The sequence below is a fragment of the Ascaphus truei genome, chromosome 5, assembly GCF_040206685.1.
Source record: "Ascaphus truei isolate aAscTru1 chromosome 5, aAscTru1.hap1, whole genome shotgun sequence".
Taxonomy (NCBI): Eukaryota; Metazoa; Chordata; class Amphibia; order Anura; family Ascaphidae; genus Ascaphus; species Ascaphus truei.
The window spans coordinates 28918650-28943033 of record NC_134487.1 but is presented as its reverse complement, the minus strand read 5'-3'; the positions used below and the strand labels follow the sequence as shown (position 1 = coordinate 28943033).

General features: G+C 40.8%; 1 protein-coding gene across 1 annotated transcript in view; it reads right to left on the bottom strand.

Moving 5' to 3' along the window:
- The window catches only part of SEMA3D (semaphorin 3D), a 197546-nt gene that overhangs the window by 149319 nt on the left and 23843 nt on the right, over positions 1 to 24384 (bottom strand). Inside the window, exon 2 of the mRNA XM_075599553.1 lies at positions 3814 to 3996. Coding sequence (XP_075455668.1) covers positions 3814 to 3958 — 145 coding nt within the window. The 5' untranslated portion in view covers positions 3959 to 3996. The remainder of the gene's footprint in view (positions 1 to 3813; positions 3997 to 24384) is intronic.

Below are 24384 nucleotides of genomic sequence, written 5' to 3'. Positions count from 1 at the left end.
AAGACCCGATGGTGGGCAGTAGGACAGTTTACACCTGCGCAGAGGGAAAGGGAGCTACAAAAGCGGTGGTTCAAAATTGAGCGCAGGGAAATAGAGCCCATGGATCCTGACATTCTGTCCGATCCAGTAGACCCTGATGAGCCCCTATCATGGGTGTTGCCCGGACGGGCAGGGAATGCTGAGCTAATCCGATGTAGCCGGGCCGAGAGGGCCATTATTGCCAAATACAAGGCGTCCCATGGGTTGGAGTACCCGTATGTCCCTGAACCCCTTATGGAGGGAGAAATTGAGTTTAAGATGGGTTCCACTGGTGAGGATAGGGGATATGGTACTGATGAGGAGGAAGGATCAGGGGAAGAAGATTGGGATCCTGGCGGGTTACATGAGAAGTGTCGCGCAGAGGGTTACAGCATTGCTGCTTTAAGCCCAGTGGACCATGCTGTGCGCAAGCCACCGTAAGAGGGTATGGTAGTACCACTAATGGATACTCCATAAGGGAGTAACCCTGGTTGTTATACATCTATGTTAGGATGTATCTGTTATGTTTATGATGAAGATATGTACTGTAATGTTGTGACTAATTATGTATGTCATTCATTTTACAGTGCTTCCTGCAGAAAGGTGTTCAAATTTAGGTCCCAGCCGGGGAAGGTGGGATTCACCAGGGGGAGAATGTAGCGTCATGTAAAATGGCTGCAGTCATCTCTCCTGCTGACAGTAAGGCCTGGTAAGTTGTGGGCATGCCAGCAGTAATTATGGAGGTTTGCCCTCACACTCTGGTGAGGTGCCCTGTGTATGGATGGGAGTGGTCACATGCTCTGACTCCATGGTTAGTGATGTCAGAGGTGTGTCAGCCTCCAGAGTATACATAAGGCACAGCACTGATCCAAAGTTAGGAGTTCCTGTTGCTGTGCTGCTGTGTTCAGTCAGGCAGATGGAGGTCTGCAACATTGTTGCAGTAGTCTGAATGCAGAGCTGTGAGTCTGGCAGCACAAGCAGACAGAGACAAGCTGCCTGAGAGAACTGTGACCAGGGACCTGGCACAGGGCCGAGATCCCTGCGGGGATAGGGAACCCACCTATTAAGGGAAGGCGTACCTTTCGGAGGGAAGCAGCTGGAAGATGGAGGGCTAAGTACACCCCATTGTGGAGGGCAGCTAGCCCACCTCAAGCAATAAAGATGCTCTTAATCACAAACCCTCTCGTGTACATGTGTGGAGTGAATGTACAGAGAGGAGCACCACGGAGGAGTTCCTCAACAGGACCATCCCCATGCGGACGCAGGGACCCTGATGAGGTGGAGGCGCTGCACTGGAACTAGGTAGGGCTCAGCACACTACCTCAGCTGCCTGTCTGGACGGGTCCTCCCCACACACCATCATGCGGGAGACTCAGGAGTCCTGTTGCCAACAGGTGCACCACCAGACACTATCACACTGTAATGGGGACCGGTTAGACCACAGGGGCCAATGTGAGATTGGGTGGGTCAGGCCGGTTCAGAAATACCGTTACATATGTAACGGGTTTCCCCCCCCCAATCTCACATTGGCCCGGGTACGTAGTCTAACCAACCCCCATTACGTGTTTGCGTTTGGTGGTGCACCTGTAGGCAACAGGACTCATGAGTCTCCCGCTTGATGGTATTAGGGGATGTCATCAGGACAGGTAGCTGAGGTAGTGGGTGCGAGTTCAACTTACATCATGTGCAGCGCCTCCACCTCATCAGGGTCTGTGCATCTGCAGGGAGATGGTCCTGATGAGGAACTCCTTCTTGGTGGTGACTGCCACTGCTGAGTAATCTCACACTCACACAGTGGGGATTTCATTAACAAGGTCATCTTTATTGTAGATTGGGATGTAGCAGACTGCCCCATGCAGCTGCCGGCTCAAGCCGCACATCTCTCCATGCTGTCCCTTTGCCAGGTACGCCCTCCCAAATTGAAGTGGGATTCCCTCTTCTCCTAGGGAGATCCTCTCTGTGCCAGCTCCCTGGACACAGAGTGGCTTAGACAGGCTTGATTGGTCAACCTGGACCGCTAGTTACTGCACTAGGGTCACAAAGTGTTCCTACAATCCCTTATGCAGGAAAATACAAGTTACCAGCTACTTCGCATAGCTGCTGGACCACACTAACTAACGGTGTTGTGCCTTATATACTTCAGGAGGCAGGCGCATCCCTGATGTCACTATCCAGGGACTCAGAGCATACAGCCACTCCCCTCCATACATAGGGCACCTCAACCAGGGTGTGAGGGAAAACCTCCATAACTACTGCTGGCATACCTGTACTTATCAGGACTTACTGCCAACAGAGAGGAAAGTAGTATACCATTATTATGCATGGCTATATATATGTGTGTGAACCTACACTGAGATAGCTCTAGTCAAAGTTCTAGTTCAAGTATTGTAGTTGTGGCGCTTGCTGCCACATTGTTTGGTCTATGACTCAGTGCCTTGACTGCACAATGTTCACAGTACAGGGTGTGACATGTTCATGTCACTTCTCCTACACGTTTCTTTTTTTACAGTGTACTGCACAATGTTGGCTTGGGTCCAGAGAATGTTGAAGCTACCTCCCACTGTGTTTAATATTATAGGTAAACACAAAGCTGTGTCTGTGGATCAAAACTATACATATTTGTTAGATCCTTCTAAGGTTGGGGACATTGTGCCTTCTCCCGTGCAGAGGCGTAGTGAGGCTGTGGGAAAGCGGGTGCTTTCCCTGGCCATGCTAGACTGGCCATGGGGGCGTTCCTAGGGGCGTCACGGAGCTGGTTCACCCTCATTTGGCGAACAGCTCACGTGACCTATCTTCCGCATGGACGCTCCTGCATGTGGCATGGAAGCGAACACTGCCTTAAGGCAGTCTGTTCACTCAGCATGCGGACGCCTCCGCACAGTCTGCAGTACCATGGCCCCAGCCTAAGAAGACACGTCAAAGCTTCATATGGATTTTTACAATAAAATAATATATATTTTACTCAGAATCAGAAACATTATAGCTGCATGCCACTTGCTTTTAATATTATATTATAGCTTGTATTTTTTTTTTAAATACAAAATCACATGCACTTTTACTTTTTCATCCTGTTCACATGTTTAAATGCAAAAACAGCTCAATAGAGAGCAATATTGGTGTACAATTAATTCAGTGGAGATTTTAAAAAATGACCAAAACTGATCTGCTTTACAAAACATCACTGATGCCTGTAATGATGAAATTGCTGTTATATTATTTACTCTGGTATGAGCCTCAAAGAAAACCAGCATATATTGTATTCTGCATTTTATAGTATTTTGTTCACTGTTGTGTTGTTAGCTCAATGAGCCTTATTTTACAAACTTTTAAGCAATATTGATGTTGTAAACCTAGTAAAGGGTAAAATGCATAATTTTAAAATGATAATACAGGGGATAGTGTTAGTTAGTAAATACAAAGTAGCAGAAGAGTGAAAATAAACAAGTGATGGTTCTCCGTAGTCGTAGTACAGGGGTAGGTCACTCCAGTCAGGTTTTCAGAATATCCCTGCTTCAGCACAAGGGGCTCAATCAGTGGCTCAGTCGATTGAACCCGCTGTGCTGAAGCAGTCATATCCTGAAAACCTGACCTGTCGGTGGCCCCTGAGTACGGTAGTGCCCCACCCCCATTCTAGAACCATTCCATATCCCGTTAAAATGTTGAAGGAAAAAAATGTTTAAAACAGGATGGGCTTTAGGGTTTCATCTTTGCACCATGTACAGTACACAAAAGCAACAACTCTAAATTCCAGACCAGGCCCATGAGACCGATCATATAGCTGTAAAACGCTTTTACCTTTGTAAGAAAGCTTGAGTCGAGGTATATTGTGTTTCAGGCTGTCAGTTGCTGGCAGAAACATTAGCAAAACAATTGATAACATTGTGGGAAAATGAAGTGGTTCATGCCATCTGTTGGGACATTTCTGATGCTTCTCTTTCATGGTACTGTACACGGCACCTCCTTTCCGGAGACTTCTGTCTGCAAAGAAATACACGCAGTTATTAGGACCTGTTTATCTAAGGAAGATGACATAATGACATAACATGGTTGATGAATATTAATACATTTGTCATTTCTCTGGAGAGTATTGATTGCTCTTAACAATTGTATTATATAACATAGCTCTTCTCTGAGCAAATATATTCACAGAGTCATTTTAAGGCTGTTCATAGCTTGGCATATTTTTTTATTCTATCACATTGGAACCATTATTTGGCATTTTTTTAAGTAGTGCAATTGGCTTAAATTGCTTTATTGTTCAATTCTACAGTATTTTAACAATTATGGTACAGGTGAATAAAAGGAATGGTTTTATATTATAGTACGAGACTTGAGACCAAGTTCAGTATTTATGTAACATAAACCTTAAATCAGCATTACCGTCAAAATACTATGTTTGTTTTTTTTAATGAATCAGTTTTGTAGTATTAGATTACTGCATTTTATTTAACATGTCCCAAACTCTTTCTGCCCTTTGTAATGATTGTTAATGTATTAAGCTTCTTTGGGTTGCTATAGCAACTATTTAGGAAGCCACAGCACTTCCTCTTTTGAAATAGGCGGCCATGTTGGGTGCCCTAGGAAACAGCATCTTAATGATGGGAGAACGGATCGATCGGCAGCTTAGATAATTAAATTGCCTTAAAAATAAGGAACTTCTGCATCTATCAAAACAAAACAAAAAAAAAACATGGCAAGAGTCAATGCCACTTTAAGGCCTTCACAGCACATCTCTGTCCTGAAGGATGATTGTGAATTATTTTGGAGCATGGCTCCTGGTATTTTGGGGAGAAGAAAATGACGCATTGAGCACTGTTCTTGTTCATTGAATTGTCATTTCTGGGTGATATGCTTACTCCAAAATGGCACAGCAAGCGAGCTGAAATATTTTCCTAACTTGGGGGTAAAACAGAGTTCAAATAAGTGCTTCCATTGCTGCTTTATTTGCTACACATTGCAATGACATTAAAACCAAATGGGAATGCTGTAGATAAAGTGGAAAATATTTTTGAATTTAAACATAATTTGACAGAGAGCAAAGATGTTTCACTTAAACCTTCCAGTTCGATTTAGCCAAAGTATTAAACAACAGTGGTTCCTTCACAATGAAGTGGTTACTTTATTCTAGGAACATTAACACAGTTGTAATCTTCTGTTATATTTTCTGAGAAAAAGACAGACACTGGTGCATTAAAAAAAAAACAGTTGAAACATATGCTTGAAAACTGGAAACCGTCTTGTACTGTAGCTTCCTCAAGCTCAAAAGTGAAGCATCAGGCCGAGATCATGGTGGCAGTGCGGGCGCGCTCCACCGCGCACACTCCTGCAGCCCCAGTGATGTGTGCACTAGGCTGCAGGATATTGGTGAGGCGATCAGGGGCGTGGCTGGGGTGTGGTGAACACGTAACAGACGCGTCACGGAGCTGGTTCGTCCTCATTGGCTGAACAAGCTCACGTGACGCTGACGTCACGCGACTGCAGCCCGAAATCACAGATTTACTTGTTGGGTCAAAATGTAGCAGCATCAACGCGCTACAGCGCCGCGCGCACTTGAGGAACTACAATAGGAAATCAGGTAAGAGTCCCGGAAGTGTGTACGCATGCAAGTGCGCGCACGTAGCGATGCCGCCACCGTGAGCTCGGCCTCAGGCTTCTCTGCCCAAAAACAAATTAAACTCAGGGAGAAAACAATAAGGCTACATGGGCAATACAATCTCCTAAATTATATGAATTGTAATATATCACAAGGCTATAGTTTATAAAACAATTAATGACATGTTTGTAAAAAAAAAATGATATAAATATATATATTGTGATGCAATCACTGTCTCTCTGTTGGAATAAGGCAGCTACGGGACTTTCCAGTGATAAGCTACCCTCAGGTGCAGCTAATCAGCCTGGTCCGAATGAACAAGAAAGAGTTTTAAGGCAGATACAGGGAGCGGGCATGCTGAGTGAGAGAGACTGATTTTTCCCCAGAGAAGTGGGGAGATAGAAAGAGCTACCCAGCTAAAGAAGAGGTTGGCACAGTTCCTTAGACCCGCTGGAGGGCGGTTGCGGAGTCTGCTGGGACTGTCTGGGTTTGAATCCCTGAATGAACTACTCCTAACTGCTTCCCAATCACACTCAAGTGGGTTCCTTACTATAAGGACTGTTACCCCTATATGTCTAATGGGATAATTGACACCATAATACTGTTGTTTACTTTTATTATGCTATAGTGTTGGTGTTATAGTGTGGAAAGGGTAATAAAACAAGATGCTTTTACACCGCAGGATTCACAAGAAAATGTTTGTTGTTATGGTACTTTAGCAATAAATGTAGTCAGTAATATAATTGCCAGTTTTGAAATGGCATAAAGTTTCAGCTCTTAGGTGGGATCGTTTGATGTAAAAACAAGGCTTAACTCTCATGATTCCATAACAATCCCTCCCAGCTGCTCCTATCTGCAGCTGCATGTGTAAAGTCTGTGTCATCGGTATAATTTACATTCCCATAAGAATTAAAACTTCCCTGACAGACATTCAAAGAACGCTTTTCTATTCAGGTCTACATGAAAGACAACGAGTCATTCTTTCTCTGCAACGGGAGAGAATGATAATGGATGATGTAACTTGCAATATGTGTCTGAACTGCCACAGCTCTCGGGCTCATCCTTTAATTTCCAGTTGTCGGCCATTAACACAAGGATCTTTCTTGTAAATGTCCTCAAGAATGTAAAACTTTGACCTGCAGCCAACTTCTTTTGTCAAACACAGATGTTAATTAACTTGACTGTTTTTTAGCTTTTAAAAACGGGGTCTGATTATACTTAATTACAGCAACAATAAATAACAATGGTATTAAGTAATTATATTCTTAACTAATAGACCATACAAGCTTGAGATTGGGAAAACAGGGTGAATATACAACGTATTCTGTAAACTCTGTTAAACAATTTAGCTACACAATATAACATTGTAAAATAAGCAAGGCTCAGCTTTAACTAACATACAGTAAATCATACAGTATTTGTTTTTCACTAACAATAACTGACATTTGATATAAATATCTATTATAGTCATAATATTAGACATGGCAATAAAATATGTGAAACATATTTTCTCTGCATTATCAGCCTTGGTGTAGTACAAGACGTGTAAAGACCAAGTCCCTGTAAGTGCTTATTCTGTGTCATGGGAATCAGTCTTCTCTTTTTCAGTAAAAGCCCTTGCTTTTCTATTTATCAAGTCAAGCGACTCACCATTGATAATACAGTTTTAAGACTGAATTATACTGCCGGTTTAATTTTGGACTGTCATACTGTATAAAAGCTGGCTATAAACTGTGCCTTTGTATGATAGGAAAAATAAAGGAACCAATAAAGGGAAGGGAGGATGAACCTGGTTCTGAGTGGCCATGCAGTGGTGCACTGGTGGGTGGAGGAGGATGATGACGGGCTAGGTTATATATAGGGTCTATTGCCCTTTAACCTATCTCTCTAAAGGTTCCCATCCACCCATCCCTTTTGGGGTTTTAGACCTATGGGGTAATGTTATGTTTATTGTTATGATTGTATTTTGAAATGTTACATTTTATATATATATACAATGTTCGACAAACCTATACATTTGCACACCCCGAGCGAGTGGATTTAACATCGTGGCGAGCTCCTATTGGCCCAAGCAACACACGTGTGGTACTAGGTGGCGAGTAGATTTTTTTGTTCGGCGAGTAGATTTTTTAGTGATTTGTCGACCACTACATATATATATATATATATATATATATATATATATATATATATATATATATATATATATATATATATATATATATATGCATCATACACACTTAAGGGACATTGATGGCACACATACTCTTTGTGCACCTGTTCCCCTGTGCTGTACTCTGCATTATTAATATGCAAATGTAATTCTGGTTTCATCACTTACTTATAGTGGTAACCTATTATTATAACAGTTATTTGTCCCACATTAGTATTATATGGAGATTACCTTGTCTGCCATATACATTGACACACTGCATTTTTGTCAGCTGCTGATTAATTATTCCCACTGTACAAGCCTTGTGGGACTCCCCTCCCTTTGATAACGTACTAAGGTACGAAAAGCGTAGGTTTTCCCTCGATGCTATTGTCTTTCTAATAAATCCTATTTTTGCATGATTTGGTTCCCTCTCCTTTATTCTTTTGCTGTGCCCTACCTCATCTTATCTCTAGATAACAGAATAGGCAAGAATTGAGCATACAGAGATCAAGATTTTTGACTGCGCCACAGATCCTTAAAACCTGACCTGTTGGTGGCCCTTGAGGACTGAAGTTAGCTGCTCCTGACAAAGATGGGGCCTGGCTTTTTCTACGCAGTTAACATTTAACTAAGGTTTGTGTGCTTATATTTGTACTTAAATAGAGGCCGTATATATTACGTCTGAATCCAGCAGCATAGTCCATCTAGATAACTTAATAGTGTGAGCTTGCTATTTATTCTCTTATAACATTTCTCTTTTAGATACATTTGAAAAGTAACACATCCAAATAGACCAACTAGTTTCTAAGCGTATACTTGTACAGTTCTTTAGTTGTGTCAGTGATATTGTAACCAAAGCTTTCTCATAGAACAAACGGGCAATAAAACTTGAATCCATATTTCAGGAAAGCTTCTGGGCTTAGGTTTCAAACAGTAAAGTGGCTGTAATGAAAGATCAGGATAATAGAGATCTTAGACTTGGGGCATATAATCTGCAATAGTTGAAACTACTTTATGGCACATGTCTTTTATTATAAGCCTAGGAACAAATGCCTGGCAACAGCAGTAGTAAACAAAGAGTGTTTTAAGTGGATTACTAATCCATTTAATAACCACTGTTGGATGTACCTAGTTACCAATATATATTTTTTGCCAGAAGACAATTACTTTCCTGGGTTCTCTGTATTCGCATTGTGATAATCTGATTTTATAACAAACACCTGCCTCAGCTTTCATATGATTTGTAAGATTCTACAAAAAATGAGTTATTTTCTCTGAATAAGGTATTCCTATTATTCAACAAATATCCGTTAACAATTCTGATATTTAACATTTGTAGATTTGTATCACCTACTCCCACTAATTTGCTTATGTGTATAACGAGGGACGTATCCAGGAAAGTGAGGTATACGGTTAGTGAGAAGGGAGTACTGTATATGATAAGAACAGTTACTAACACATGAATGCAAATAAGGATACATATAACACCTCTTCTCTTGCCATTCCATTTCTATCTGATCTTCTTTGGGAAACAAATATAGCAAAAGTATCACAAAGTATAGAAAACATTCTACTAAAATAAGTGAACTTTGGTATAAATGCCTAAAATGTATCCAGTTCTGAATGTTTGGGTTAAAGCTATAACAATTAGTCTCTTTTCCCGTAAAAACTATATATAACGGGATTTTGTGCTTTTCATATTTATTTATTTATAAAATGTTTTACCTGGAAGTAATACGTTGAGAGTTACCTCTCGTCTTCAAGTATGTCCTGGCCACAGAGTTAGGATGACAAATACATGTTATTGAAAACAGCAAGTAAGGAACCAACTTATTTTTCAGTATATAAAAAAGGATGGAAAAAGCCAGGTCGCCTGGTCACACAGGCGCCTGAAATGTAAACATTGGCCCCCGTGTTGTGGCACAGCGCTGATGGACCTGTCAGTCCCCACCACGACCGGCAACAGCACACCTGATCCTGCATTACTAGAACGATATCAAAGCAGGATTGGGCGTGCTGTGAGTGGGCATGGTAGTGAATAACCGGTGAGTTAGTGCTGTACCACTTAGTGTGGAGAGCGGGGGCATATCGGAGAGTGGTCAGGACTTGGCACAAAGGCTGCCAGAGGGTGTAAGGCAGAGAGTTCCAGGACACTCCACATCCCTGCTTTCAATGATGTCAGTGTCAGAGGAGGGGATCAGTGTGCTGTGTGGCTGTGTGTCTGTGTGTGAGTCTGTCAGAGAGTGTGTGTCACTGTGCATGTATGTGCGAGAGTGTGTGAGAGTGTGTGTCAGTCAAAGATACACACTGACACACTGACTTAGGCCTCGGGCATGGTCACTCGGCACTGAGCCCCTGCAGCCGCAATGAGAGCGGCTTTAGCAGGGGCTCGCGCACGCATCCGCACGCTTGGGGAAGCGTGTGTCTACGGAGGTTTGAAATTTGGCACTCGCCGGAGCGCAGGGCCGGTCACGTGAGCGGTTCGCCCAATGAGGGCGAACCAGCTCCGTGACGTCACTGGCCCGTCCCCAGACCTGCCCCCGACACGCCCACGGACGGCACCCTGTGTAAGGCCAGGGAAAGCACCGCTTTCCCTGAGCCTCAGCGTGCCTCAGCCCGGATCAAAGCACTATGTCCCAGGCCTTACACAGCCGCCGAACGGGCTTAGGAGAGGTGGGGCGAAGACAGAACAGCTTCCCCCATACCTGCCACTCAACAAATCATTGGCTCCTAAATATTATAGATGGCTCCTAAGTTTTTTAAATGTTGTCCACCCCATATATTATATATAAAGTATCATGACCTACAATAAAAAAATAGTTATTTTCAATAAGATGGTATTTACAGTAACTTTACAGCAGATATGGTTTGTATTATCTATGGAAATGTTATGATGTATACAGAAATATCTTTCTGACATGCATGTGTGTTTCCATCTTTTTTTTGTTCTAGGCAACAATAACCATGTAAAGTTCTTTACGTAAGTTGCGATCACCTTTTCTCCTGACCTTTCCACATTGTTATAAACAATTTGTTCACAGAAAGGATTTAGTTCAAATGCATCACAGTTTTCCAGCTGGCAGCAATTTGAACCAGTAAAAGCATTGATTTGACAAAGTTGTTTTTCAGTTGCATCAGGTAATTGTAGAATTATATGATCATTTTCTGTAATTGTGTTTAAAGTACAATGCTTATAATAACAATAGCTTTATTTCATATAGCACTTTCTCCCAATGGAACTCAAAGCACTTAACAATTACTGTATAGTGCATGGTACATAGCACATAGGATTTCTGCAGACACAGTCCCTGCCCATGTAAGTTTACAATACTGTATATGGTTTTGGTGTCTGAGGATAAAGTAGCTTAGGCCTTGCCCCCGCTGCCTACTACAGCGTCCGCTGTAGCGGACGCTGCACGGACGAGAGCCCTCCCCTCAATGGCGCCGGGCCCGCTGCGAGGGGAGGCCGCAGCGCTCGGGCGAGAGTTGCTCCTGCTCTCAATAGAATTGAGAGCAGGACTTGCGTCGAGCGATTAGGCACACCCCCGGCGGTTCAGCCAATGAGGGCGAACCTGCTGGGTGATGTCATGGCCACGCCCCCGTCACTCCCCCGCCACGCCCCCCCAGTCTCTCTGCCTGCAGTGAGCTGCAGACCGGGGAATCGGCTGAACGTGCTGCCAATCTCGCGGGCGCGCGTTACAGCGGCGTTCCCGGGGCCTTAGGCTAACACAGGTCACAAGCAGCTGATTCAAACTCTGTGTCTATGTTTACAGTCAGTGTCTAGACTCACTGAGCCACTCCGTCTCCCTCCCTTATAGAATATGTAAAGGTACAATCCCTGCCAGCCATCCTAAAAACATATTGTAAAAAATATACACACTTGTTGAATTGTTTTCCTTTAACAAACAAAACCATGTTGAATGCAAACATTTGGCTGCTTTTGTTTCCTTGAAAATTAAAAAATGTTTTAGTTTTCTTTGGGGCTTCAGAATTGGGAAGTGTTTTTTTACTCAAGTTCTGTTCCACTCTGTCCCTATCAGAAAGCTAATAAAGTTAATGGATCGGTAGGGAGAGGGGCTCTACCTGTGCAATCTCTTGTTCCACACTCAGTGACATCCAACAAAAGAAAGTAGCCAGAGGAAATTTAACACATCCCATGTCTCAGCTCACCATGGTTACAAATTAACTTTAAAATATTATTTATAAATATCTATACATGCCCTATTTTGATTTCAATTACCCAAATTAAGCAACATAAACATGTCAGTGTCATTAGAACACTTTAGTCCGATGAATGACTGACCTTTAAAAGTGGCAAGCCAAGCCAATCCAAGCCAATCCAAATTTTCTTTGCAATTTTTTTTTATTTTTTACGTTGTATAGCATCAGGGGGCTCTGGAGCTGACCCCCCATTAATTTCAGCTTCGGGGACCCCCTGCTTCAGGAGATTCTTACCTCCATAGCCACTCCACTCGCCTAGCAGAGATCATGTAATGGCTGCTTTCCAAAACTCCCATGCCCTGCGGGGCCAATAGGAAACCATGACATCATCGGTGCGACTTCGTGACGCAGGAGATTAAACAAGGTAATCAGCCCCCCCTTCAGAGGTAAGTATCTCTGGAAGCAAGGGGTCCCTGGGGCTGAAATTAAAGGGTTAAGCTCCAGAGACCCCCCTGCTTCAATTCTATGTGACCAAAAAAATCAATGGCTTGTATTTCTCCTTTAAAGTAGTATGTATGTATGTTTATCTTTATTTATATAGGGCCATTAATGTGCATAGCGCTTCACAGCAGTAATACACGTGACAATCATAAAAATAACAAATAATACAAATAACACATAATGGGAAGATGTGCTTCAGACATAAAAGTGACATTTTTGAAGATACTGAATTACAAAGCATCTTTAGAAAATCCATTGAGGAGATTTTAAAATGTTGAAAGACATAAGTCTTTTTACTCTTTGATGTCATCTATTCACTACAGATACTAAGGGAGAGTATATTTAGTGGTAAAGTACCCTGTTGCACCGTGTTACAATTTGACACATTTTCTTGATTCGTTTTCAATCTTCATTACAGTTTAACTGTTACTGATTGAAACCATTACTAGTATTTTCAGTAACAAGTGAGAATTCCTGTCATGTGGATGGTAACTGTAACCATAATACTGCTATCCCACTTCTCCAAAGATTAGTAGCCATGTAGATAACTCCATAAAAAGCTGCAGACTTTGTGATTGGTAGACCAAGTGCCAGACACAGACTCCACAGCTTGTCTGCGATGAAGAGGGGCTAGAGATGTGTGAATGGCCTCAGATGTGCTTCAAGGTTTCTCTTACATTTTGTATTTTTGCAAAAATGTTACTGAACATTCACATCGCTTAGGAATGTGTGTTAGGTGCAATATTTTCACCATATTACATTGACATTTTGCCAATTTTGCCTTTTTAGCCATACGTTGTCAAAATCGCAGTAATTTGCAGTATATAAAGTGTCTTGTGACTTTGCATATTCATCTTAAATGCTTAGCAAACATTTTTGTAGAATTGTTTTCACAAAAATTTTTGCAAATTGTTTCGGGGGGTGAATTGTTTCTGATGCATGAAATTCAATGAAAATGTTGTACATCTCTAGAAGGCGCTAAGGAAACAATTTGATCAATTGAAAGGCAAGGCATATAGTTTAATATTCATCGTTACTACTAATGGCCAATAAAGATGGGTGATATATATATATATTTTTTGCAAATTTGGATCCGCAGTGGATTGGCCGGTTCCTTTGGTAAGTGGATTTCAGCGATTAAGTGTCAAAAGCGAAATTCATATTTTGTGTATTTTTTTATTATTATTATCAATACTCTCTGCGGATTCTGCAACCCATGGACAGATTTGTAGAATCTAATCAGTGGATTCCGCAATCAGTTGGGTGTATCCCTGGAGGGGACGTGCAGGCAGTGCACTGCTTTGAGTTGCATATAGAAAAAATCTTGAGAATCCACCAACTGATTGCTGAATCCACGGATTGCATTCTACAAATCCATCCACGGCTGTATTCAATCGTGAATTTTGATGAATCCGCATAGATTGAAACCGCCCAAATCCATTTGCAGGTTTGACGCCGTGAAACGGATTTTGGGGGTGACAGTGAAAATCCGGGAAACGGATTTCGGCGGTTTCTCCGGTCTCTAATGGCCAACTACTTTGATATGAGAGGCTTTTGATAGGACTATTTTCCAGACCAAAAAGTGGATGACTTCCTTTAACTCATACTGTACAGTAGTTTATTAATTCAACATGCATGTTTTGCTACAGGTGCACCAACGAGTTTTCTAAAACTTGCCTTAAACTTGCCTTGGAAAATCTGGGACTATCACCAACAAGACCTAGGTACATGTTGGGTACATGCTGCAAACACTTCAGTGAGATTTCTGCAGAGACTAATGGCCCATCAGATTAACACAGCAGGGGTCCCTGGCAGTCCCATTCAGTTTGGTCCGCTGTTAATCCGATGGGCCATTAGTCTGTCTGCAGAAATGTCACTGAAATGTTGCAGTATGTACCCGGCATGTACCCAGCATGTACCCAGCATGTGCCTGGGTCTTGTTGGTGATTGCCCCAGATTTGGTTTAGAATACTCGTCGGCACTATAGTATACCTTGATAATTTTCAATAATATAAAACTTAAACAATATTCATTATTCTAAGCCAAGTCTGTCTTGTTCTTCTAATAGTCTAATGTATGGAATATTGGTCAGAATTTGATTTGAATACATTTATTTGTTGCAAAGGGAATTTTGTAGACATTCATTTTCTTCTATGGAAAACAATATCACACATATATATCCATGGCCGGTGCCAGGGTATGTGGTGCCCTAGTCAAACCTTCAGCCTTGCACCCACCTCCACCCCCTGACCATCCACAATGAACTTACAGATTAAAAAAAATATATGTTATATTCCTATTCTCTCTCTCTCCCCCCCTTTTCTCTTTCCCACCCCCCTGTTCTCTCACCCACCATCCATTCTCTCTACCACTCCCCATTCTCTCTCTCTCACCCCTCCTCATCCTCTATCAACCTCCCTCCTCATCCTCTCTCACCCTCTCTCTCCATCGTCTCACCTCCCCTCCTTATCCTATCTTACCCCCTCCCTCTTCCTTCTCTCACACCCTCTTCCTCATGCTTTCCCTCATCTTCCCGCCAAATGCTCTCTCCCCCTTCCTCCTTATCCTCTCTCACGCCCCCTCCCTCCTCATACTCTCTTTCCCCCTCCCTCATGCTCCCTTCTCCCCTCATCCTCATGCCCTTACTCAATTAAAAATGCCTAGCTGGCAGGCTACGAACTTCTTGAAGTGGAGCAGGGGAGGACCTGCACTGGACTAGCGGCATCCTCCGGAAGTCAGTGAATTCAGGGTCGGACCGCTGGGGCATGCTCCTCCCCGGCTGTCTTCCTCCTCCGCTCCCGCCTCCCTGCTCCACTCTCACCATCATCCTCCTCCACTGCCCTGCTCCCGCCACCTGCTATCATCCGCCTCTGCTCCTGCCACGCCCCAACGTGACTGCCTAAGTCGCTTAGTGGTTGCACCAGCCCTGCATTCTGTACATCTCCAATATGTGACTCCCAACTGATCATTTGCCATTCAACATTTCTGAAGCATATATTTACATGTTTGTCATACAGACCTCACTATAATCATGGTTAGAATCCACAGTGGTCAGGTCATTGTCATTGTTAGTCAAACATATCTTTAAAAGGTCATGAAGGTAAACATTGACCTGACAATCATGTCACACAATTTATGTCAGAGGTGAAATAGGCAAACATGAGAATGGTATTACATTTACAAAGCAAAGAAACTGTCTGATAAAAGAAAACTAAGGGGGGAAAAATTACAAAATGGATAAAGAAATTATGCTGGATGAAAGGCAAAATATTAATATGAATGAATAGGAGAAAGGACCGTAAATAATCTGGGGAAAAGGACAGATCAGATTTATTTTGTTTGCATCTAACAGCTGAATTTGAGTAATAGATCTAACGCTGTATGACTATACCAAGATATGGTGTATTTGTAGAACAGTGACATATGCTAATGCTATCATAAACTTTCCAAGATTTAAACAACTTGATACCTAACACACTCATGGGAAAGTAATGTATACTGTAGCTGATCTGACCAGATGCAATGCATGTTAGTGGATTTCACACTGAATGCCTCAAGTTTCTAATATATACATGCAACATTGAAAAAGATATGTTATGTAATCCATTGTGTGTGCTGTAATGAATCCAGAAACACTTTGCACTATACATTGTACTTTCATAATCAGATCATGAAAGATCATGTTGGTAATAAAAACACTTCAATGGAAGTCCAAAGAATAAACTTTGGGTGAGAATAACTAATGGCAGTGCAGACTGTACCACATCTTCCAGCACTACAAGGTGCTGCCAGACACTTCCATGTTTACTAAGCACCTGGAATGTTTGGCGGCTGCTTGCAGACATAGTCTGTCTCAGAAGACATGTTGTGGAAGATGTGGTATGGAAAAGACTCCGTCCAGGGTTTGTTTTAATGCCAGACAGTGGTCACCGAGAGGCGGTAGCCACACCGTCGCCGTCTAAATGCTTATTTCAGACCACCTGCCTTAAGTAGAGTCTCTGAAAGATCTACATTGCAATAAAGCTTCTTTAACACCTTGGAATTCATGCAAACCAATTGAGGTCTAATTATGTTTATGCGAGTCACTGATGACATATGGTATTTTTGTATGTGTAATGTTAATTTAAATACATCTAATACAAATACATATTCTTGTATTTCTATTATTATTATTATTATTATTATTATAACTAAACCATAGCCCTTATAATTATTTTCCCGCTATGACGGGATGTAAAATGTTATGACAGACTTGTCGCATAAACACCACACACACACACGCACACAAACACACACACACACACACACACACACACACACACACACACACACACACACACACACACACACACACACACACACACACACACACACACACACACACACACACTATATACTGTATGCTGTATGCACTGTACAGAGCATCTTGGACACCCTGGGCTGCAAGGCCACATTATTCTGCTGCTGAGGCTGTGATGGGGGAGTAGGTGGCATCACTACCTGCTTCATCTTCTACAGCTTCTGCATCATGCACAATGATCAGGAGGAGGGGGGCAGGAGAAGTCAGCCTTGCAGCAGGAGTAGTGTAGCCTACTAAGGACCTTTGTTTTGATTCTTAAATGAGCAATCACATTAATCCATATTCTACATTTGTTTTTTTAAATAAATCAGTTCTGTAGTATTAGATAATACTCACTACATATTTTATTTAATTAAACTCTTACTGCCTTTTTTAATGAGTTGTAATGTACTGGGCATCCTTTGATTTTTATAGCAGGTTTTATTTAGCACACCACCCCAGCAGAGCAAGATCTTTGCAACACTTTCCTATTTTTGATAATTTGTTGCTAATATTCCTAGCAGTTTGAGCTGCAAACTGCAACAATAGACAGTGTTACTTTAATAATAAAAGACTACATTGTAGCTGCTGAGTTACACTGACTGAAGGATTGATTGAAACTGAAGGCAGTCATTACATGAACCCGGGGAAGCAGGATCTTTGCTGATAATCACGGAAGAACAAATCGATTCGCAGCTTAGGTAATTAGTTTTCAATAAAAGATAATCAAATGTGGCATATATTACAACATAAAAAAAAATATATATATTTTTTTTAAGTGCCGCTTGGATAGCTTCTAAGGAATACAAGATAATTTTAAATTCTATTAAATGTTTATTTACAATAAACAAATGGCATTGCATTACATAGCAAGATCATACAGCTATGAAGTAACACCTGAAACATTGACAGCTTTCTACAGGCTGCTTAATCTGTTACAATGGTGGAATATATTTGTACAGTACGTACATTTGCATCCTGGCATCACACTTGCAGAAGTGACAAGAGAAAATAAGAAGATGCTCCTAAAATAGTGTAAGAGACCAATGAGGTCTAAAATGAAGTAAGAGAAAATATGACTAAACAAGTATATTCATCAATGACATATAAAAATTATAATGTTTAAAAAGACCAACTGCAGCTCAAAAACCCCAAAAAGGAAAGTTAGTTTTCAAATCTTTCCAAGAATGTAGTATATATGAAAAACAATGGGGAGCTCAAAATCGATGAAAATCAGTAAATACCAGTAAATAAATATAAATCACACAGATCTCTTAAGAAGAGAGAATATACTCAATGTGAACAAAGGGAGTCTCAAGATATTATATGCAGAGATATACTGGATATAAAGAGAATAGGCAGCAAGCCTATTATCCTCTCAGGTGTTCATCTGTACATTCATCTTTAAGTCAGAAATCCACCTCAGGGGAGAGATAAGGCAAACAATGGTGTAGATGGTATAACAAGCTATCTTTATAGACACTAAAAGCACATATAAATGTGCACTTACAATATCACAAATGTCAAATCGCATGGCTTAGAAGTTTAGACTCTGAGTGCCGAAATTCTCACCGCCACCCGACCCGCACAGTATCCCTTGTGATTCACTTCCACCAACGCACAGCTCCAGTTCTGGTTAAATAGTCAATGCTGAGCAGCAGTAAATCAAGCCTTGACTCCACGCGTTTCGTTGAATCAGCTTAATCAGGAGTCTTGTAGTGGGAGGTTCCAAAGAAACTTTTTATACCATCTAATCTGATTGAAGTATTCACAGGTGTGTGAAGTATTTACCAGAAGAAATCAATCTCCCTAGCAACCATATCCAAGCGCAATACATACAAAAACAAGTATTTTCAATATTTATAAATATAAAACAAAACATATATATCATTGTCAATAACTCCTATACATATCTACACATAAATACCCAGAAGACGAGATGAAAAAAAAATGAGTTAATAAAAATACTGTACGTAATAAAAGAAACAATGCATACCAAATGTCAATAAACTCAAACATACAGTAGTAGTAATTCAGAGAAACTAAAGGATACAAAGGTAATAAAAAGATAAAAACATAATTAGAAAACACAATAAATCCCAGTTGCAGACTGGGCCTCAAAAAGTTCTGCGTAATTGTTAAGTACTTCGTGGATAAGCATAAGTACCTCCACGCAGTGCAGGCTCATCATGCAATGAAGTGACTAACATTGTTTAACGTATTTTAAAAATAGACTCTTGGATCCAAAAATGGGACACATCTAGCCATTGTGAACATATGTCTCTTATGAGTGAGAGCTATTATTCTGGCTTTGGTAGTGGTTTTAGGTTTGATGTTCTTTGTTCTAACAGTGACACGGAAGGTATTAATTTTTAGAGTTTTAAAAACTTGGTTATCGTGTCAGTGCATGATAAAGCGGTACATTAGTCATGGATTACATGAACTTTCAAAAATGTATAGCTCAAAATGGCAATATGCATGGTGCAAAGATTCTAGCTAATTCTGTTGATAGACATAACTCTAGAATACAGCTATTTCAACCTAGATGAGTGAAGGGGGCACAATTTCACACAAATCATTGTTTTATTTGTATTATTTATTATTTTTAGCACCAATAGGCTAAATGAGGGGATCCCCCTGGTTCTGCAAGTACAATGGTTGCAAAGATGGGTTGAGATTTTGAGTTGTTAAGCGGAGGGAAGATGAGTTAGGTGTATTGCCCTTGAGCAGCAACCACTTGCCCCAGTATTAGAGCATGATACGCAGTCAATATTAGTGTAGAGTAAGCAGCATTAACAGTTAAACCGCAAATGTAAGATAAAGGATTCCAATTCACAGTCCTTACATAGTATTGGTGTATTTCAGGGCTACTGAGCATATAGTAATAGGTTGTGGTAGAAAAGCATATATTTAGCTAGAGTGTACATATTACCACACTCCTTAGGCTGAGTCCATGCTCCCTGCTTGCTCGCTGAGGCACGCTGAGGCTCAGGGAAAGCGGGTGTTTTCCCTGGCCTTGCGGTTGCTTACCGCACGCGCCGTCAGGGGGCAGGCCGGGGGGCTGGCGCGTCACTGGCTGGGGGCGGGCCAGTGATGTCACGGAGCTGGTTCGCCCTCATTGGGCGAACCGCTCACGTGACCGGCCTGTCGCGCCGGCAAGCGGGGGAATTTTAAATTCCCCTAAGACCTGCGCTTCCGCAAGCGTGCGGAAGCGCAGGTGAGCCCCTACTAAAGCCGCTCTAATTGCGACTGTAGGGGCTCAGTGCTGAGCAGGAGCGCGCGTCAGCACGCTTACGCCAGCAAGCAGCAAACATGGCCGAGGCCTAAGAAGTGTGCTGCTGGTAGAAGGATTGGCCTTACATATGGAAAACAAAAGAAAAGATCCAGCGCTCCTACCAATTTGGACTAAAATATACTAGTGACATTTTTACATTTAGAACCTAAGTCTGTGTAACAAAGTAGTCATTTGGTTGCGTCCTTTGATCAAAACATGATTCAAGCTGCCAACCTATATTTAGCCAAGCCTACTCAAAAGTATTTATCTGTCTGTAAGGAGTCCCACATTCGTGCTCTGGATTCTGTGTTCCATTATAATATTTAATGAATGATTATTTTCCTAAAGTTGTTACAGAGATCATGCCCTTTATATCTTCAGTTGCAGTCAGTCACAGACCGGAGTCAAACTGAGGGGGTCTTCATTTGTATGCAAACTGTAGATTCATTTTTTTAGATTAAATTTGCACACGCACACAGACACACACACACTACTTTTAATACAGATCATTCAACTTAAATGTGGTTCATATATTTTTATTGCTCAAGGGTATATAGCATATGTGTGAAAATCTTGAAAATTCATAAACCTGCTCCCTCATTTAATTGGTTTTGCAATATAATTGGATACAGATATAATGACGCGCAAATTATAACAACATTCCATTGTATTCCTACAGCTCTTTTCCGTTGCCAGCTTCAATTTTCTCTTAACCATTCCAATCTGGAACCAGGAATCCTCTCTCTGGTAGCTACAGAATATACATAAACATATTTTCCACTTATATTTGAAGCCCTTCCTCATAATACTTTTTACAAAGCGCAAACCACACGCATGGTATGTTCTTTGCTAAAACAAAGTTTTAATATACTTAAAGACAATTAAATAAATCTACCGATATCAGAACCAAAACAAAAACTTCACACTGCAATGTCCTCGACACTAACAAATATATCTGTTTATATTTTTTATAAAAAGGAAAATCATTGCACATTTCTGCAAGGCTCTTCCTAAACGTTCTTTGACTCTTTGAAATGGAAAAATATATCTCGGACAATATTTGTAGCCTGGAGCAGAATAACATGGCAGATAGAATAAGATGAAGCTTTAATTCTAATCTGATGTCCTCGTTTTGGAGGAATATCCAATAAACCGTGGGGTTGGGACAACATAGGTTCTATGGGGGTTATGCACAAAGCAGTGATAAGTGTTTTTAAGTGAGATAAATGCCTTTATTTCTCAATATTGCGTGCAGCGCGATTCACAAAGCAGTGATAAAACTGCAATATCATGCTTAAAAGGCTTTTCATCATCAAAACACAGTCATTGCTAAAAAAATTGCGCCATAAATTGCGCCAAAAAGCATTTATCTCACTTAAAAACACTTATCACTGCTTTGTGCATAACCCCCTATGAGAGACAATAGCAATCATCTTAATGATCCATGGGCAATCATTATCCACTAAAAAAATGTGTAAATCAGTAGATTTTGAAAAAGAAATTGAGAGGTAGTATTTTTAATTGGCCCCAATTTCATGAACATTTTAACACATGCTTGTCATTTACTGCTGCCTCAATGAAATAACCAACTAAAACCATAGTTACAGAGGTGATAACATTGTTCATTATGCTACACAAAGATTCATCACATTACTAAAGTAGAAATCCCGCCTATAAAAATTTGTTTTCAAATACTTATTTTATATAATTTGCGCAATGGTGTCCCCTGGAGCTGGGGTCCCTCTGGTTCCTGAGATACATCACCCCCATGCTGGTACTCACTCCTGGAAAAACAATATGGCCACCAACACTGGAAACCATATTGCACCACAGTGCACCGGCAAAGAAAATGGTAATTATCCCTTGAACTGGGGAGTTTCCTTAGCTAAAAATAAAACAGTGCCGCTAAAAATAAAACAGGGGGTTAGATGGGAAGGTCTTAGTTCCGTTGATGTAAGAATAATTAATTGAAGATTGTGCCGGGATGGCTGCTTTAATACTGACCTACTTGTTATTTATTTTTTATTAGAATGCTGTTTTGCCTTTACCATGTAGTGAATGATAATACTGCACTTGAAAAAGAGGTTTCACGTTTGCTGAATTCTTCACGTTGCAAAGACAGCAACCACCTTGCACTGATGAGATCCAAAAGGTCAAAACAGCTGTCTGTGAGCAGGTTTACTGGTTAGGCACTTTTTTAACCCCGGCTGTGCAGAAAAGGCTATGTAATACAGCAGACATAAGCGTAAACGGGTCCATGTTAAAATGAATAGGAAGTAAAGAGTCACTGCGAGTACTCATGTGCATGTCATTACCCAGAATACCTTTGCGGCAGTGGAAGCATTCTTTCCTAAGCAATAATGGGGAAAGACAGGGTTGAAGACCTGTCTGAGACATGCAAATGTATCCACAAATGGTATTTTTATTTGCTGTTGAATTCTTCAAGGAAAAATGAGGAAAACAGACCGCTGATCCCTAACAAGGATTTAATTTTTTTATCTCTTTGCTTTTTGGGGGGGAGCAGTTGCTGCTTCAAGTTTCCACTTCTGAATGTAGGCTGCTTAGAATTCTTAAACACTATTTACACTGCAGTTCATGTTTTCTGCAACCGTACTGTATGAGCAGAACGGTTTAATAATTAAACATCTCATTTTCATATACATTACTGAGTGCGCTACTTCAATGAATGAAACAAATACATCAAGGAACATCTTAAAGCAATAAAAGTGACTCACCCATGTGCTATAATGTGTTTGCAAGAGTATGTGTAAACACGGCCTCAGGAATGTACTGTAATTGTAAAAAAAAAGTCACAATGCTGTGTTGTTTGCAGTTCACTAATATGTATTATGCAACCACCATGCTGTTACACAAGAAAAGAACAGGAAGGATATGATATTTAGAAGCATGATAGAATACGGTTTTCCAGGTATTCTGCAACTCACAGACAAACCTCCATCTCATCACAAAGGGCCTACACTTGTTCACTAAGAATCATCTAAATGTTTTATTTCCAGTAGTTTATGAATGAATATAATCCAACTGCCCTGGTCAGTAGTAATTCAGTTTAAGGTTCTTTTAGGTGTAAAACCAGAGATGCTGACTTCAATTGAACAGCGTGTCGTCTATTGTGATTTCAATATTATTATAATCATGTCCTGCTTCACTTTTGGTCCAGATTTATCGATCACAAACAAAAAGCATTAGTCTCAGCAGATACCCACCCTTTGATTCTTAAATTTTTTAAAGAAGTTTTTGTTTCTAGCAATTTGTGCAATAAATAATAGACCGCTATGTGCATAAATACAATATCGAAGTGTTCGAAATGGACGCAGGAAAGCAGTACAATAGTTAATACATGATTTATAATTCACAAGTTTCATGCGTAAAACAGATACAGGGCCATTTTAAAGGATATGCAGAAGAACATGCAATAGAAAGCAAGCCAATGAAAAATACTTCTAAAAAAAAATATTTCAGTTGTGTATATATCTATCTCAATGTCTTGCATAGCGCATACACAGAGCGAACCCTGCTCCTATGCGTTTTTGTACACTATCTTTGTTAATAGAGATTTTTATTGCACTAAAGAGCGGATATACATATAATTTTTGCCCACTATAACAAGGCAAGTCTGGACGTGACAATCCCTTTGTGTATTTTGTGATTCCAATAGTTATGTGACCTTTTGCACTTCTGACCTCTCTTGGGTTTCAGTATGAACCTCTTTGGTAGGATTTTGTTATCCTGACATTGCTTTATTTCTGTATCTGTTTTTTTACCTGCTCTTGCCCTTGATTAATTCATGGCCTTATTTTCTGCCTAATCATCAATAGTGTGCAAAGACCTACCAGCAATTGGGATCATCATTTTATTACCTCTGCCTGCTTGCTGCCTACCTATAATCTAAGAAAAATGTATCAAATACTATGTGTATGTCAAATATATATATATATATTGGTCCAGAAACTGGACCTTTGTATGCCACAGAATACCAGTAAACCCGATAATATAAATGTCATGTAGCTGAAGACGGGGGTCTCCAGAGATGATCCCTGGTCCCCTGACCTCTGAGGACCCTCTAGTTCCTGAGATATTTTAGTTGTGTCAGTATGCAACAAATAAACTACAATATGGCTGCAGTAATGTCATCTCCCATTTCTGCTTTCTCTCAGCCATCGGAACAAATCTGAGTCTGCGGCCATATTGTTTCCACCATACAAGTATTCTTTCTCGGTGGATAAAACCAGATCCCGGTATATGGAGGGATTCTGTTTTTTGGTGTTTATTTAAGTAATAATCCCTGAAGAACAGGGCATTACTGGCCAATAATGCCCTGGCTG